This window comes from Anopheles stephensi, chromosome 2 (genome assembly GCF_013141755.1).
Source record: "Anopheles stephensi strain Indian chromosome 2, UCI_ANSTEP_V1.0, whole genome shotgun sequence".
NCBI lineage: Eukaryota > Metazoa > Arthropoda > Insecta > Diptera > Culicidae > Anopheles > Anopheles stephensi.
In genome coordinates, this window is record NC_050202.1 from 8,816,824 (window position 1) to 8,836,105 (window position 19,282).

The window sequence follows — 19,282 nt, forward strand, 5'->3', positions numbered from 1 at the left end:
AGCTAGTGCCAGGAGTTTATTTTTAAATGCAATTGAAATAATGTACTATTTTGTAAAATTGGGTGTTAAAGTATTTTCTATAATATATCACAATGCTATCTCAGAATATAAAAACTACCAAAGAAGACATCCCAAATAATCCAGATGATATTATAAAAGCGCTGCGTTATATGGCAAGCTCAATATTGTGTCTATCGAAAATAATTTCTGCTAGCGTGTTGAAAGTTAATCTTTAAATTTTTTTATATAAATAATAACAATAAGAATGTTTATTTCGTTATTTAAGTGGAACCGACTGAATTGCTGAATATAATCTGAAAATTTGAAAATATTTTATTAGATCTGACCGTGCGTCAGAGAAATAAAAAATATTGCTTATATTTCCAAATAGCATAAATATAAATCAAATATTTCAAATTATTGAATAATGATTAAATTATTCGAAAAAAATACCGCGGTAAAAATGCTAAAAAAGAGTTTTGGAATAGAGAAAAAAATCTTCACGTTTGAGCGACATAATAAGCTTTAATTTATTTATTTTTTATTCTTAAAGAACGGCCTGGTCGTATTGCTAAAATAAGCTTTAATTTACTTAACAAATATTTTCTTTAAATTTTACTTGAAACAAAGAAAAAAAATTAAGCAATTTATATAATAATTTAATTTAAAACAAAACCGTATTTAATTATAATAAATAAGCTGTTCTTGATAATACTCACAAAAACCAAGTCTTGTAGAGAGTATATAAGCAAATACGTTTTGTAATAAAAATATAAATAAAACATAATAAAAATAGTAAAGAAATATATCAAGCACAAAAAATAAATTAAGAAGGAACTGAAACAAAGGAAAATAAAAAAATACTCAGAAAAGAACACAAATACAGGAACCAACACATAAAGAAGAAGAGCCCATTATAGGTAATAAGGGTCAGACGATGACTCAATGAACGACTCAATATTTTTCATCTCCGCTTACCAAAAATTTAAAATAAAAAATGTTAAAGATGCTGACTTAATTTCTTCGATGATAAATGCAATATTTAAGCTCTATAATAGTAAATAAAAAAATGAATATTCGAAATATCTTCGATCTTAATCTATCTCTACCGATCCGTACATCTCATCACTCGGGATCCACAGCATCTCCATACACGCGCTCTCGTATGCAACACGACACCACAATATAATCCTCGGTGGGGTCGGGAGCCAAGTCTTGGATCTTTTTTTCCACTTCGCTCTCTCTCTCGCCTCTCTCACTCTTCCCATCTCCACGAACATCACACTCAATGCACCGAACATTAACAGATGATCGCGATGTCTCAGTGCGAAGAGAAGAAAGTACCTTCTGCCTCTGCCAAACCGCTGCAAGCCATACGACAGAATGCAATTTTTATTGCATTACTGTCTTGCATTCCCACCATCGCTCCTCTCGTCCGACACGATGTTTGAGGGTGGATTTTAATTTACAACCAGTCTGCCTGCCTCTGTCCCTTGCTCTGCACCGTGCTCTGCTCGATGAATTGGTGTGTAAGTCGTCGAGAGACGAACGTATGATGATACGTTTAAGTTAATGGCTTGTGGTACTTCGCGCACTGGAGGTTGTGTTTTATGTGTCGCTGTTTGCTTGTTCTGTCTGCTCCTCTCTGCGTTGAGTTTTGAGACACTTTCTATATTTTCTGCACCCAGTACATGTATGTAGTGAAATTAAATTGAAAAAGACATGAACAGAGCATGTGGATAATAAAAATAATGTCTTACAAGGGAAAGGAAAGCATGAGAAAAAACAGAAGATAAAAATGGAAAACTTTAAAGAAAACACAGGAAAAAAGAAGAGAAGTGCAGAACACATTATAAAAATAAAAATGTGACATGAAATTGGACTTGAAAGGTATTCATAAAAAAGAGATAAAAATCAGTCATTGAATATGAAGAAATGGTCTGAGGCAAGCTGGATCAAAGGCACGTCTAAGGAGAGCAGAAATTGAAGGTTGTTGCAAATAAAACTTAAACCCGACCCTCGGAGCCCTAACAGCTCTCTGAGGCGAATGCCTAGCAAAACAGCATCTTCGGCCCGCTGTGTAACGCCCGCTGGAACAACAGCTCTACGAAGGCGATCTTGTGCCGTGAGCGAACAGTGAGCTCACGATTCAACCGAGTGCGGTTCACGAGACAAAGATAGCTTGCGTTTAGGGGAAAGAAAGAGCGAGAAGGACCTTCTGGGTTTTGTGGAGCAGGGCGTACAACCCTTTTTGTACTCGACAATCGCTAGCAATCGCTAGCACAACACGTCCCCGAACGTTCAACAAGACCATGGTCGGCCGGGCAGTCCCTTACTGAGGAATTCGTCGTGCACACTTCTGTTCTTGGTTTCCGTGGCCAATCCAGTACGGGTACCGTTGCACGAGAGCTCACCGCAGTAACACCGCCCCTCGGAATGGGTGGCCTGCGGTGGTTACGCTTTCGCGGACGTGCCCCGGACCTCGGGTTGGACGCGGAAAAGCTCCATCGACGACAGCGCGACGTAGTAGCAGCGTGCCCCCCCATATCACGCATCACGGTGATGTCCGGGAAAACACTATAGAATGCCAGTACCGGAAAGCGAGGACACCGCCGACTTTCTTGATGGCCGTGTCCCCGAACCGGCTTTACCGACCGTTGTGTCCCGATACGTCCCGGTTGATCCTCAACCGATCGATCGGCTCAACGGGCGGTGCTCAAGGGAGAGTGTGTGTGTGTCCTTCTGCTTTCGGTTGAATATTTTGTTAGACCTTTCACAGAAGCGAATTCAATTTCCTCGTGAAAGGCGGTTAACTACCTACAAAACAAAAGGCCCAGCGGCGTTGGTGGCGTGCTGGTGAAGTTCGTAGTGACGTTAGGGGGGTTGAGTTCCTTGAAGAGATGCTTCCGTGAGTTGTGGTGTGCGTTGTGTGAATCTTTCCAACGAGCAAGACGGGTTGAAAGAAACGGTGCATTCAAATGTTAAGTTGAGTCAGTTACAGCTGATAAGCGCTGATTGGTAGAGTGTGATTTGCGAAGGAACAGTGAAAGAAGCATCTGTGATCTGCAAGCTGTGTGTACTCAATCTCAACGCAATCTCAAGGAGTAATGGCTTCCAGGAAGAGCAAGATGGAAAAAAGGGCACAGCAAACCACAGCGGAAACCTTCAACTGCTAGCCGTCGTGTCATTTCTCCGTACCGAGCTCAAAGTGCATTTGCGTCGTACTTGGATTGCAATGCTTGTCCCTTTCGGTTCCACACAATTGCTCGATCTTGTTACTCGCCTGCTGGAAGTCTATCGTCGCGCTTCGTGTTGGTGTCTTTGCCGTTTTTCCCCCCTGCTATTTGCACAACGTTATATTTGCCCTATAAATAGATGCCGGCACCAGTTTTGCCACCTAACCCCTTTTATGCATGCCCTTCCCTGTGCATCCATTGCCGGTCCATGCAACGCTGCGTGGTAAAGTGCATCTTTTGTTGACTATCTGTGGGGATGCAGCGTAAAGATCGTGTGTGTGTGTGTGAGTGACTTATTTTGCAGCAATTGATATGACTTTGCATCCAGTACAATATGAGCACGGGATCCGAGTATGGGACGACTAGTTTGTTTGTCTGTCCGGGTGTTAGTTTGAACAAGGAAAGAACCATGTAAACACGGGTCAAGTACGGTTCCGGCGGGATCTTCGTGATCTTAGATTACATTCGTATGAATATGTTACATTATGGAGTGTATTAAAGCGGTGTATCTTAAGACTTTTTTAGCTGGAACTTAATCAAGTTATTATAAGGCCTTAAAGTACTTAGCCTGAGTCATCAGAGATAGATCATGATTTTTCTAAAATTATTTTTTAAATCATTGAATCAAATTCGTTTTGATTTGGTCTGCATTATTCTTTGAGCAGGTCTTCATTATTGCACTACGAGCTATTCAAGTTACAGATCGATAATCATTAGACAAGATATGACGGTCGCAAGATGAAAGATAGTAGAGATGGTTTAATAAGTATAATTATAAGGACTTTATGTATATTATCTGTAGGAAATTGCTAATATTCTCACATTCTTCTTCTTCTTTCTTGGCACTAACAACATCGAGAGGTCTCGGCCTACCATTTTTAGCTCTCTGTAACTTGATTCTACCCGTAGCAAAGTAGTCAGCTCAGCGTGAAGACCGACGCCGTTATCGGCCACCGGACTGCCCCATTATTCTCTCTAAATCTCTAAACTCTCTAAATTTCTGTTGTCTGAAGTGTAAAATATTGAAGACTTAGAGGCTTCCTGCAATGGTTGCGATAGGAACAAATATTTAGCCTTCAATGTTCCTTCTTAACACAAAATTGCTTCTTTAAACTAGTATTTTAAGACAAAAACTTGCTTGTCAGTAATTTTTGAGTCGCTTTAAATTTGCCATTTATCGATTATTCCAGTGTGTTTCTCTACCTACCAAAAACACATAACACCTTCCTTTTTGCGTATGTGAATCCCATCCCACCTGAAGACTTTCAAAAGGCCGCTCTTTCTCATCATCTTCCTGGACCTCCAACCAACGCACATTGCTCCTGCACCAAGAGAAAATCGAATTACATATAAGATGCTCCCCATGTCCGGATGCATGTGAGAAAACGAGACAACCACAAGACCCCAAACGTCTTGGAGTATCCTTTCGCGCAGCTCCACCAGCAAGAAAGAGAAGACGGTGGAAAATTTATGAAGACATGCGCCCTGACATGTGAGCTCGAAGGACTTGACCGGGGGGGCGCTCACCACAGGCAAGCCCGTTTCTGAGCATCTTGGAACGTTGATTAGTATTGTGAAAGCACCTCGAACTGGTGCCTGGGTTGTGCTCAGGAAAAACACTCAGCAACTGGGGACCGGTTTTATCAATTTTCCCAGGCACCAACAGCGAGCGAATGCTTCTTTGTGTCTTTGTTTTAGTTACCAAGGAGTGGAAAATTTGAAGTTCTGTTTGGTAAAGAATTCAACGAAAGCCTCATACCCTTTTTCGCATGCACCTCCACCAGACTTTCAAGCGGAATTCATCCGTCTCCGGCAAAAGTCTTATGTAAATATAATTTACGCCAAGGCAACTTTTGAATCGATTATTTTGCCCATTATGTGTAGCAGCGCCTCCGCGGATGGAGATGAAGGCGCCGTTGAGATGGTGACTGTTGGAGCATGAAGAATTCCTCCAACTCCAACTCTGTTTCTCTGACGCAACGCTGTCTCTGAGACAGCTAGCACCCGGGAAATTAAAACAACGAAAGACTGAGTTTTGAGTTTCCTCTCGAAGCAGCTCCCAACGCACCGAAAGCTGACGAAATGCCGACGGGATTCGGGTTGGAGCCTGGGCCGGGTGTTTCCGCCGAGCAGGAAAAGGGGTTTTTCAGCGTTGCTCCAAAATTGAAAACCTCCAACCCACCTCACGGCTCTCGGCTCGGCTAGGCAATGATAACCGATTTAAGAGCTGTACCCGTTGAAGGGTTTAAAGTTCTGCTGCTTGGTAGCGTTTTTCGTGGCTTTTTATGAGAATATTCTGCTCCTTGTTCCTGTCCGAATGAAATGGTCTTTCGGCAAGAAAACTTTTGCCTATGGGGTGCGTCTTCTTATGCTGATGACAAGATAGCAACTCTTGTCCCACTGCGAACCAGTCCAGTCGCCGCGCGAATTTACCAATTTTTGCTTCAACACCAAAATCTATCTTGTACGCCCAAGGTATCAAGGTCGGTGGTGTGATGCTTTTGCTAGTGGAAATTTATGCAGCTTTATCTCAACTGCAGGAAGGAAACATCGAGGTGGAGAAAACTTGTCTTATCGCACGCGTATCTTCGTGTCGGTTGGCTTGGTCGTTAGAAGAATTGTCCACGGCTTCGTTTTGGCCGACTTCCTTAAGCCCCAGGTTCCAGGTGGTGAGGCCTTCAACATTCCAATTCTCTTTCCCGAGGATGAATTTTTCCCACTTAAAGGAAGTTTGTCTTCGCGCGAGGGACAAAGAAGAGGGAAACACATTTGTCTTGCTGAATTTAAATAAATTCAATTCAATTAGACGAGGTGGATTTGGCGAAGATGGAAGAGGTGGAATGTCTCTCAAGGACAAAAGAGTCCCTTTATTGCCTTGTTTTCATGTATCGAGTTAGTGTATCGATTAAGAACAATGTCATTAGCTTTGAGTTCTACAACATTCGCTCATAAGTTGAAGAAAAATGTGTTAAGAGCTATTTTTACACTATAGAATAATTCATCACTCGCACAGTCTTCCTGAGTCGTGTCATGTTTTGAAGTCCTATTGCTAACCAAACACTCTTCATAGTAGGGAAATGCAGTTCTATTATGAAGTATAAGCTGATGACTCCAAAAAGCTCAATACAAACTTTATTATGGATCCTAAATGTCATCATTTCAAGCTATTAGAGGCCCGATTTGGTGACTTGTGCTACAAAGGTGGCGACTCGGTGGTAGATGCGACAGCGGCGCCGATCTTTACACGACAGGACCGGAGATCAAATCTCATATGTGCCGTTCCCCCGTAGTGAAGATTGACTATCCAAATATGCGGTATCAATAAGTTTAGTAAGCCAGAAATGGTAGGCATGACCTTAAGAGGTCGTAAGGCCAATAAGGAAGGAAAGAAGCATAGGTCCTGAAGATATAAAGATACATTATATGCTTTGGTCTGGAGGCAGGGTAATTTGAGTTCTACAAAATTTTACAGTATTTCTCGTGGCCGTTCGTAGAGCATTCGGAAGAAATTGGATAACTTCTTCTACTTAGCCTAACGTCATCTAAAGGTCTTCTCTACCATTTCTGGCTTACTAGACTTAATGATACCACGTAGTTGGATGGTCAGTCCTCCGTGGCTCTGCCGTGTGAAGACCAGGCCGCCATATTGGATAAATATCAACAGCATTGGGATCTTTATCACCTCAAAAGGAGACTTCTTCAAGTTATTGTGGAGAGCCTCACTGATAATTGGATCTCGTTGACTAGCGTTTACTTCCTTGGGCATCCGGTAGATCCTGTCCCTTAAAACGTAGATGCATTCAAAGCGTCCAGATCAAGTGAGAGTCATGGTGTTCTTTACTAGCTAGAAACACCTCATATTACATTAGAGTGACGTGCAGATATCTACTCTTTACAATCTCCTTGATACAATACAGTAGTATGGGTCAATCTTCTAGAATATCCAAACCTCCTTTGATTGTCCTACATTCAATCCTAAACTCAACTTCTTTCTCCTAAGGACTACAACCTCGAAAAGTCTCGATCAACCACTTTTTGGCTTTCCTTGACGAATCGGGTAAGGAGAGGCTGCCTGGATGGGTTTCGATCCCCGGTGCTACCGTGTTCAACCGTAGCCGAAACTCAACTTACTTACTCATCCGGCGCTACAACCGCTTTTGCCGTCTTGGCCTTCTGCAATAATCCTCGACACCGCTCACAGTCCAGCGCAGTCGTCTGCCATCTCATCAACGCATCAACATCATCACTCCATCTCAATTTGGACCTACCACACCTCCTCTGTCCGTGTGGACGGCCTAAAAGGACTTTACGGGCTGGATCGTCCGGTGTCATTCTCATGTCGTGACCACCTCACCTTGAGCCTGGCGAGTCTAATTTACTGCACGATAGTGAGATCATCGTACAGCCCGTAGAGATCATCATTGAAGCGGCTCCTGCATTGTTCTTCTACAAATACGGGGCCTGTATGTTCTGTACGTCCCAAAGGCAATAAATCATTATTCAAGATTAGAATATGCAGTTTTTATCAGATTACTATGACTCGAATGGACCTGAATTGCTCAAGACATCTGCAACAGAGAATTTTGGTAAAATTGAACTCAACCTTTACCAGCTCCCGTCAGCTGCTTTTTAATCCTAAAAATTATTTTTCCGACATTAAAATTTCCAAGCGAGCGTGCTAGTTGAATGGCTTGCAATATCTTTAAAGCACCTCATAACAATACACCTGTAGCATTTTCCCTAGTTCAAACCCTTTAAATCGTTCTGGATGCTTATTTGAAATCGCCTGCTCCTTCCAATAAAATCCACACGGTAGTAACGGTTTCACTGCATCGCTACCAAACTTTAGCGAATCTTGGCGTAGCCCCGAAACAATCAGCAATCATCGCTAATTCCATTTACCTTGCTTAAGTATACTTTTTATTGGACATCGTGCTGTCATCGTTCTTCCCGTGCACAGGCAAAGCGAGAAAGAGAGTCCGCGACGACCCACCCTGCTAACTGCTTATCTAAATGGTGAGCCGTTCACAAGGGTAAGGGTTAAAACCCCGTTCGCCACTTACAGCCCTAAGTGAAACGTCTTCACTCGACGCTTGGGTCACCGTTTTACTTAAGGAAGTGTTTGACAGTAAAAAAAAAAAGAAGCAAACCATCACGGCAAACTTCACTTTTAATTATTCATCTATTTTTCCTCGCAATTACCCTGTCATTCGAAGCAATTTCGGTAGCGCTGGTGCCGTGCTCATCTCGTCCTTGACCACGTTCGGCAGCCCTTCCCAGGTATGATTGGCCCGTAATCGTGAAGGAGTCAAGTGTCACCAGAGCATCCGGAATTTATTATTTGTTCCCTTTAACAGGGTTCCCTACGGATGGAAGGGTTTATTGTGGTATAGGGAATGCCAGGACAGAGCAGAAAAAACACGCACCTCAAAACCGCTTATGCAAAGTATGGCTAACGGAAAACAAATTGTTTTCTAAACATCCCGGATTAGGAGGTTGGCCGGGTTGAGGGATGGTTGTTGGAAAGAAAAAGATGTTTGATTTGGTTTTTCCGAACAAAAAAAGGGTTGCAAAACAGATGAGTTTTGATGGTATAGCTAAATGGGGAAGAATAATAAAGATAAATGGAATTGACACAAGAAATAAGAGACACCGTTTCGTGCGGTATGGATGTCGATTGCTTGTTTGCATAATTTAATGTTTAAAAAATGCTTCAGAAAAGGTTTTTTTTTTAAGAAAATTAATAAAAGATCGCCCCAAAATGTTAAAGTATTTTATTTGACGATGTTTGACACGTAATTTTCTTTTAATGTGAATGATGAGCGACGAAGAATTATTTATTTTGAACTTCAAAAATTTATATCAAAACTCTTTTCTACCTCAAAAATGTTCTGGAATAAGAGGAGAAGGATTCCCCCCATTAACCAGCACGCAGCATTTTAAATGCAATTAGACATCAATTAATCACGATTCATTAACCGAACGCCGGGCATTTATGAAGGTCTGCTCGAGGTAACACACATTTCGCCTTTTTAGCTTCCAGCGTCTCCAGACTGAGCTGGGAGCGAATCCATCAAATGGCATAAGAACCACCCTGAAGATGGTCATTTCAAGGGGAAACATCTTGAGCTGGGTGTTTTTTTTATGTCTTGGGTAAAACTTTTTTCACTAGGGGACGCAAAAGGCCACTCCCACATGGAGAGTTTTTTTCTTTGGGTTGGCTGTGCCAGGAAAGAATCCTGGCGAGAGAGTCCTTGAAGGAAAAGAAAAAAAAGCATCGTTGTTGCTGACAATCGTTTGCTCTCGTTTATTCTCCCTCGAAGGCTCGGTCTGTTTCGTTCTAGCTGGCTTGGAGGTTCAAAGAGCCTATAGTTGGTTGGGATTAATTTAATGTTTAATAGTTAAAAAGTTTCTATAAATAAAAAAAATAGTTAAACAGCTTCCTATAAAAGGTTCACATAAAACAGCTTCATAAATTTATTCTAAAAGGAAGCATTTATTACGATTTCTTCCCCGCATCGTGATGCGCATCCGCAAACGCAACTGCATCGACGACGAAAACAAAAAGCAATCGGAAACCAAAATATGACAATTTAGAGGCAAATAGATGCAACCGAGCGACGAGAGCGAAACCACAGCCGATGAGATTCCCCGTAGGACTTTGCTCGGCTTGAAATGCATTAAGCGGCAGGCTTCTTGCATCACGCGTGCTGACCAAACGGGTTGTTGTGCGTATGTGCATTCACAACAGCGTACGGGACGAAAAAGGTTCACAGAGCGGGAGCAACACAGAAATCCTGTTTTAAAGGGGTAAGAAAAGATACAAAAAAGCACCCAATGGGGAAAAGCGGATACACAAGAGAAGTCCCGAAACGAGACAACTGTCAAGGTTAACCAGCGGCAAGTTGTCTGGGGTCAGGGAATACAGAGAGAGAGAGAGAGAGAGAGTGAGTAAATGGAGTGAAGTGTAGGTGTAAAAATCAATCCAGTATGAACTGTAAAATATCGGCGAAAGACTTGAAAGCATTTTATTTTTATTTTGAGCTCGCAAAAACAAAATTCGCAGTTTAAAAATAAGTGAGTAAGATTCCAAAATCAGTTAGATTGCCTTGAGTACATTGTATATTTATGAATATACAATGCATATACAATAAAATATTTCAGAAATGTGTTTGAAATTGTTTCACTAACCCGAACTGCCTTTAAATCAAACAGCGGGACTGACTGAAAAACAGTTTATGATAATCAAATTTAATTTTTTTTCCCATAAAACAGGCCACGCCGTACAGCCATAAAAACTAAATTATTAAACTGACAAACAATTTAAACATAAATGATCTTTCAAAGCTTTAAAAATATTAAAGTGCCTACAATATTTAAGCTATTGAATGGAAATAGAAAAATAGTCAAACAATTTTGTAAAAGAATAAAAATTTAAATAATTATTCGATAAAGCATTAAGAGCGCCTCTGGTGGATATTTTTGAAACTACGCTGAGGGAAGCTCTGAGTGTTTCAAAGATTAGCCAACAGATGGCGCTGCTAAAATTTAAAATATTCGTTGCTTAAATAGATTCTCGTTAAAGAAGCATCTCACACAAAAAAAAATAATTTAATTTAATACTTTACGTGAAAAATAATAAAGAAATGAGAATAAAATTATGATATGAAAAACTAATTGAATACGGAGGTTTTAAACTGCAAAATAAAAAAAATTGAAAAATTATTGGTTTAAAATTAAAATGATTTAAATCCAACTATTATAAAAAGGATTTTCATTATAAAACTCTACAACAGTTCCTGGCACACCATGAATACAGTTCCAAAGTTTTGTCTGAGAAAAAACTCGAAAGCTCCTCGTGAAAGCTCCATTTTCCACACCAATTTTCCACCTCGTCTTAATCACACGCAAAGAGCAAAACTATTACGCGTGCAGTAGTTTCTCGCCAAATTTTCACTTTCCCTCTCTCTCTCACTCTCTCCCTTAATTTTGGATGCTGCGCAGTTTTTCATCTCGCACGGTGGAAAACTATCACTAGCCTAGCACGTCGGTCGGTACATAAAACGCGCCCATACACTCTACCGTCGATTATCGATCTCCGTCACAGAATCCGCAACACCGCATTCACAGCTGTTCGTTAGGATATAGGGGGGCAGTTTTCCGTTTTTAGTTTTCCCCAACCCCATCTCAACATTTCCCCGCGGGCGGGTGTCTAGTCATTTTCCTTCCTTTTTCCATCCCGGTTTTTCATCCAGTTCCACCGAGCGGCTATGAAGTGGAATGCGCTTTTCCGGCCGTCTGTCCGACCGGCTGGCTGTCGCGAAAAATGCTGCCTGCTGCTGGTGTTCTGTTGCACGTGAATCGAAAAACACCACCTCGTTCTGGAATCTTTCGTTTATGAACATTATTTTTTTGACATCCCTCTGCTCGCCTGGTGGCCAAAAAGGAGAATCGTGCCGCCAGGCTCAGAGGGAAGATTTGAGCAATAATGTGTGACAATCGGAAATTGGGAAAATTGATAAGAAAAGAACGCAATTTGTTATATTCTGGTTACTCGTTACAATAAATGTAAGTGAGGAAATTTTATTTCAAACCCATATTGTGTGTGTGTGTGTTCATTTTTCGCCCTACACTTCTTCTCTCTTGCACATGTATTGGTTGTTGCACATATGTGGGGTGGTAGTGTTTTCCCAAGCTGGAAACTTTTCCCAATTTTTCCTTTCATTTCTCCAAATACGTTTCACAAAACTCCACACACACACACACTAGCTCTCTCTCTCTCTCTCTTTCTCTCTCGCTTATCCAATCTTAAACACTAACGGAAGAAACACGGTAATACGCTAGTTGGAACGAACAGTGAAGGCCTTAAACGTTAAGCACAAAGTCAATAATAATGAAAAAAAAACAAATCTTAAAGAAACAAAAGGCCTAATCTTACTAAACGAAACTATTTCAATTAAGTGTCTAAGTCCCAGAACTCTCCCTGGGTTTTTTAACCCCCCCCTCTTTTCTACACACTACTGTTCGATCTCGCGCCTTTACGCCTTTAATCGTTGTTGTGGTTTCCTTGTTTGTTGGTTGCTGATTTCCTTCCTGTCTGTTCGGGGTTTCATCTTTTTGGTTCAAACATATTCTTCGACCACTTTGACTGTTAATATTATTCTTTTCCACTTTCTCTTCTGTTCACTTCTCTGCGCGTTCTGGTAAATGCATTTCATGTTTTCCGGCCGTCCAATAGTTGCAGCCAGCGGGAGTGTAAGATGTGCACTCGTCGATCGGTCACCGGCAAACCAACACAGTTTAGCAGCAAACGGCTTACTGATCTTTGCACCGATGTGACTAAAAATAGGTGACTGCACATGCAGCACCATGTGCAACGCAGCCAGACCGACGAGCGTGTTTGCGGCTGGGTGCAAATGCCAGTCGGCGTTGGTCGGAATTGGATTAGAATTTTCCACCTTTGACTCATGCACTTCACCGCTCGAGCTGTTGGAGCATCTTTTTCATTAATTTCCTCGTTGCCAACATTCGACGGATTCCTGCGCAAGATGGGTCGGATTCTCGTAGGTTAGGGTTGATAGAGAATGGTATTTTTAGACTTCAAGAGCCGTTGTTCCTTTTTTTGGTCGTTAAAAAACCGAGCCAAACCGACACATTGACAGTTCATTTGAAAAGCAGGAATTGGACCAAAGATTATCATAAAAACTGATAAAATAAAATAAGGAATCTTTTTGTCACAGTAAGCAAAACAGTTTAACAGGTAACAAAAAAAGGCAGGATTTCCTTCTAAATAATATCTTCGATTGCACAGAAGTTTCTACTAATAAAACAATTTCGTCATAATCAACAGCTGATAATTGCACCTTGAGAACAACAAAATGGAAGCTCGATAAGAGCCACGAAAAATAGAACGATCCGAAGTAGTTAATTTTAATTTACATAAAAGCGAAACAGCAAACGGATGATCAGTCGTCGTTGGAACGTGATTGATTGATTTTTTTTTATGATTACTTCCCTACGAAAGAAAACGCACAGTTAGGTGAACATCTTTAAAACAAATGCAATACAGCAATGCGGGTCTTTCACCCATTGCCCGACCATCGTTTACCAGCGCTGGGCCCAAGGGATATGTCCAATGAGAGATATAAATTAAATTCAATTACAAAACAAAAATTCATCTAACTCGCGTTCGCATAACGCTAAACAAACCGATAAAGAACTTATCCTTAACCAATGTATGTGTTGCTAATTAAACTAAATCATGCGCTTCAAATCGAAATCCTCGTCGGATTACGAGTGTGTCTGCGTGTGTGTCTGTTCCCCTTTATGCTTTTGTTTGTTTCCTTCTATCCTTATGAATGAACTATTAAATAATTAAAATGGCAGAATTTGAAGCTTCCCGAATCGATTCTAGCAAATGTCCGAAAGAGGTTGCGTCGTCGTCGTCGTTTTTTTAATTCCAGCAGCTTCCGAAAGATTTCTTCTAGCTTGCTAGCCGGAAACCGATGCTCTTCTTACCCAGAAAAACAAAAAACATAATAAACTGTGTAATTTAAACTAAACCTTAATCGCTACTATCCGTAAGTAAACGTTACCGACTAACGAAATTGATTGAATAGGGGTTTGAAATTAACGGCCCGCTTTGAGAAGTGCCTAAGCTCTCCTAACTTCCTCTCTTCGTCTCCTTCACATTTTTATGCTTTTTCTCTTACTTATTTAGACTCCTTTCTTCCTTTCTCTCTTACCAACTATATACTTAAGTCATCGCTTGGTTCCTCTGACACATTCGCTATAAATAGGTAGTTTTCTTTTATCTGGTATATCTTTTACATTTTGTTCTATATTATTTAAGGGGGGTTTGTGTGTGTGTTTTTTTCTGTATAATTGTGTAGTTTTTTTTTTCTTAGCTAAGCGCACTCCAGTCTGCCTTCTGCTGGTCAATTTGTCTACCTTAAGTCCACCAGCACTGTTTTTTCCCTTTCTCTTTTATAAAATTAATCATTTATCAGCCTATTATCGTTGTAAATATGTTTGCTACTCTCTCTCTTTCTCTTTCGCTTTCCCATTCTCTACTGCATCCGTGTAAAAGCTCTAAACGACTGTTTGCCCTCCGTAAAGCAGGCGTAAGAAAATATGTATCCCGTACTCGGATATCTCTCTCTGGATTAAGACGGGTTTAGAGACCCTTTAGCAAGTTGTAATAGCGCACACAAATGATAAGTACGACTTTTGACACTCGAGAGAGAAAAAAATCGGTTGAGCTTTTCCGGAAAAGTGCCCCCTCGTATATACAAAATCATTAATCGGTTTAAATTGGTTTGGGTGTCACGCCACAATGCTTAAATGCTAAAACCCCAGGCACACGCACACACGTCTCAGGGTGCTGTGGATGGGTGTGCTGCTTACACAATAACCGACAGCTCTTAACCATGCAAATGAATGTCACTTACAAATATAATCAAACAACCTGCCTGCCCCACATACAAACAATCAAACAAACAACAAGCAAATGTAAACCACATTGCATTAGTGACAAAGTAATAACTGTTACCCGAATCAGTCCCGAACTGTTGATCGTTTTCGTTCGCCGATTTTTCCTCCCGACAAGGAGTAGCGGGTAGGAAAAACCCGCTGAACAAAGGTGCGATATTTACAGCTACATTCGCTACGTTGCGGTCCCCCTCCCCAAGGTATCTTTGCTGTGTGCCCTTCCAGCAGCTGTGAGCAACTTACTTTACTAATATGCGCTGGTGCAAAAGGTAAAAAAAGATCAACTGATTTACTCGATTTTCTTTTCGTGCGTCGTTTAAACATTACCTCCAAGAGTACCGGTAAAAAGGGGAAAGAATTTTACATACTTGTTTTTATAAAATTGTAACAAAGAACGTGCAAAAAACCCGGTTCGAAAACGTCGATAGCACAACGACGAAATTCAAGTTCGAATTCGGCTTGCGCTAGCGACCGCTAGATGGCGCTGGTGGCGGTTTGCATTGCCTCACGCCAGGCCGGTGTAAATGCTAAGTTTAAACAAATTCAAAGCGAGGTAACAAAAACTGTATATCAAGAGACAAAAACAGCACAACCAAAAGCCCATCCCCAGTTTAACCATTTTTCCGTTCGTAAGGTAGCCTGTACCTTGTGAAAAACTTAAAAAGATCCGTTACAAGTACGAAAACGGTACCTACAAAACAACAAGGCACACGTTTTTTTTTCTTCTGAATCCCTCAGCCCCGAAAGTCCCAGCTTCTCTCGATAGAATTACATTTTAAAAGGTGCTACAACATCCACCTCAACATGGTTTTGGAATGTTAACTTACTTTCCGTGCCCTACAGGTGAGGCCTGCCTTCTACAGCGATATCGCACTAACAAACTGCTGAAATTTCTGAAGAGGACATCGCCGATCCCTCGCTAGGATGTGTGCCTGCGGAAGACTTTCACCACTCCTATCACTCCTTATCGCTGTTCCTTATTGCACGATACTCCTCCCCAAGACCGGCCGGTTCGATCGAATCGATCTGGGTCGGTCTAGTAAGTAAATAGGCTAAATCGTTCCTTATACTCCCTTATACGCTTGACCACGACCATCGTCTTCGGGACATTAGCAATTAAATTTGTACATTTGTGTTACGCCTGGACCGCCCTGGACGGTATGGTTGGGGGCGGCTTACGACGCCTTCCGAGCGCCCTGTCGGGTGATGAGCTGCCGCAGCTTCGACAGCTCCGTCTGCAGATTCTGATTGCAATCCTCGAGCGTTTCGACTCGCTTGCGGTAGTCGAGGTTCTCGGACATCAGTATCTCCACCCGACGCTCTAGCTGGTCCATGTACTCTTTCTTCTTTCGCCGACTTTCCTGGGCGGAGATCTAGAACACGGGAACCAATCGAGGTGAGAGCGATGCCATGGAAGAACTTGCTTTTAATGCCTTACCTTGTTCTTGATTTTCCGCCGAATCTTTTTGAGAGATTTCTCTTCGGCTTTGGTCAGCGGAAGCCGGGTCGGGATTGGATAGCCCTCGGCCAGAAGTGTTCGCTTTTCCTCTTCCGTCAAGATGAGCGTTCCCGTGGAACCCTTCTGCAATGAGGCAATGAGAAACAATGTTAGTATAACGTGGTTCATAAAGCGGGTTCAGGACGACGTACCGGTTGACTGCTGATGAGCGGGGTGTGGATCGGCTGCCTCGTCGAGCTGGTGGTCGACTGTGAGGCGGACGGTGATGAACCAGCGGAGCTGTGGTGACTAGCGCCGGACGCTTGGCGGGAGGTAGTGGTTGCCGACTGCCCACCAGCGGTGCTGCCGATCTGAGAACCGGCCCCCGAGCTGGTGCTGCTCGCGTGCAGTGACGTTCGGCGGCTGGATGTCGTCGAGTTGGCGCCACTGGACGTGCTGCCGATATCGGTTGGCGGAGACATGGGTGAGACGTGATGTTCGGGGCTTTGGTTGCCCTCCGATTCGTCGCTCGGTAGCGAGGACGGTGGTGTCGGCGGCAGCCCAAACCCGGACGATTGTGGTTCCATCTTGATGTTTAGCTTGGACATTACCAGCTTCTGCTGCTGCTGGGTGGTTGAGCTTTGCTGTGGAATGCTGGTGGCGATCATGATCTGCTGATTCTTGAGCAGGCTCTGTGTGGCGGATGCCAGCTGGAGGGAACCATTCTGGAAAAGGAATTGAAGGGCAAGAAATTAACGACGGAACACACGGTGGACGGTGCTTCTCCCGACATCTACCTTATGCTCGAGGACAAGATCCGAATGGGCGTACGCTCCAAGGCTTACCGCGGAGACGCCGAAGCTGTTGTGCAGGGAACCTCCACCACCTTCACTACTACCGCCGCCTCCGCCGCAACCCGACCCGATCGGTGATGGTGGACAGCTCGAGCTCGGCGACAGTGGTTCCTCCTTCACTGTCGTCTCGTCGATGTCGATATCGGAAGCGATGCTGGCGGATGTGGATGAGGACGAATCGTGACAGGAAGAGGACGAACCGAACCCGGCCAATCCTTTCAAACCCGCAATGCTCTCCTTCAGGTTGAGGTTATGGTTCACCGCAAGGTGATTGTTGTTGTTGTTGCTGCTGATGAGGCTGCCATTGCTGGTGAGGAACCCGCCGCCATTGGCGGCAATTTGTGCGCTCTGCTGTTGACCTGCGGACGCAGCATTCGACAGACCACCGTTCGCGAGCAGGGACATACCGGCAAACGTTGGTTTACTGTCCCTTGTTTGCCCGTTGGCTAGCAGCGAGTTCGTGTGATTCTGTCTGTGAATGATGTGCTGATGTTTGCTGCTGCCATTCATGCTGATTGCCGGATAGCATTCCTCATCCATATCTGCTGAGATATTGCAAAGGAGAAAAAGAACAAAAGAAACGATACAATTATAAGCATCAATCGATAGGAAAATGGGCAATGTTAAAAATAAATCCTCGTGCACTGGAATCGATTGAAGGTACTGCGCCGCCGAAGCGGGAAAACACTAGCCGCAACAACATTCAGGTCAAACCAATCTGCTGCAGTACGCACAAATGTCAGTTGCAGATCGCGCTGTCCGTTGTTTTGACAGGTGCGTTCATAGTGAGGCGGTGTGAGCGTTCAGTATTCGGAGTAGTAGGTTTGTTTGAACGCCTGTGGCGGGGAAAACATTTATTTTCTGCTCCTGTTGCTGGTTGCTCCAGACATTCGGGTGGGGTTCGGTAAGGGTCTCAATTCCGTTACGTAAGAGGGCAGGAGCAGTGGGAATGGGCAACGAAAATAGACTCAGCCTGGAACGGCAAAACCCTCTGGCGGAAAGTTACACTGTACCGGTATCGATATCGAGGTTATCATCTGCATAAACTTCATTTTCTAGCTAATGCAGCTCTTCAAACATTAGCGCGGTTCGGCAGACATTTGGATGATACCATCGAAAGATTTGCAATTGCGCTAACAAACTCAGCGTAATTAATTTTCATAGTAACAAGTTTCTTAGAATATTGGAAGGGTAAATACAAAAATGGCCGTTGACCGATATATTGAGGATTCGCGTTCTTCAGACACTGATAGCAGACGTCTATGCTACTATGTAAGAAGTACCTGTTTCCTCGATAGTACTGGTCCGCATCATATCAATAACTTCCCTGCTGATCCTAATGAGACAGCATATCCAATTTATATCAACTAATAGTCGTCAATCGATGGCATTAGATGACTTTTGCGGCGCAGCGCATTAACATTCACACGACTAGGAATGGAAGCTGTCAATCGAGTAATTTATCTCCTGATCTCTACATTGTAGCAAACACATACCCCCCCAACAAGGTATTCCCTGTCCAAATATTCACACGTCTCGGGTGGCTCGTTAGGCAGAAACGGGCTCCGTTTAGGATGGAAAAAGTCATAAGCGCGATAATTAATATGGTCGATCGTAAAAGTCATCCGAACCAGTCCCTCCTCACCGTTCACCGTCTAACGAGCCAATCTGCGATCCCGATCGGAAGAGCCAAAATATCAACCATATTTCTTCCATCACACAACCCCAGCCAGCTCACACACCATCGATGATTATGATCGCTTGCAAAACGGTTAGGTTATCGAGACGGTCGAGCCGAAGAATGCGTCCCCAACACGGTAGCACGCTTATGTGCCCGCTCGCCCAGATGCAGGTGAAAATTATCTTCATCTAATTAATAACCATAATAAATCGCAACGCAGCGGTGCAACCAGGTGGTGGTGGTTAGGCTCCACGATGGCTGGCGGCTACTAGTAGCTGCAACACTACCTTGGACGAGTGATAGCACACACACAAAAAAGTAAAACAAAACCCGTTCCAGATGGCATTGGACGTCGTCGGTGCTCCTTGCAGGTTCCTGCTCGTTTTGCAGAAAATCGTCGCGCAATCCCTTTTCCTAATTGAATGATTATAATATAAGTCCGTGCAAAGTTGAAAGTTGTCCACCGCGGCTAACGCGTGAGCATGAGCACACGCTTCGGCCGCATTTTCGTGCTAATTGACAACCTGCTCACACGCCGGCCCCACTGAATTGGTCCAATTTTTCCGCTGGAAAAGTCGCGCAA

General features: G+C 43.0%; 1 protein-coding gene across 4 annotated transcripts in view; it reads right to left on the reverse strand.

Annotated features, from left to right (window-relative positions):
* Positions 1 to 11,780: 11,780 nt before the first annotated feature.
* LOC118503790 (cyclic AMP response element-binding protein A) overlaps positions 11,781 to 19,282 on the reverse strand; it is a 96,164-nt gene continuing 88,662 nt past the window's right edge. For 2 of the 4 annotated variants that reach the window (XM_036037468.1, XM_036037470.1), the window contains 4 exons: positions 16,962 to 17,563; positions 16,377 to 16,889; positions 16,165 to 16,308; positions 11,781 to 16,099 (listed from right to left, as the gene is read on the reverse strand). In XM_036037468.1, coding sequence (XP_035893361.1) covers positions 15,902 to 16,099; positions 16,165 to 16,308; positions 16,377 to 16,889; positions 16,962 to 17,563 — 1,457 coding nt within the window. In that variant the 3' untranslated portion in view covers positions 11,781 to 15,901. The remainder of the gene's footprint in view (positions 16,100 to 16,164; positions 16,309 to 16,376; positions 16,890 to 16,961; positions 17,564 to 19,282) is intronic. The other 2 variants (XM_036037469.1, XM_036037471.1) reach the window with 2 other exon arrangements.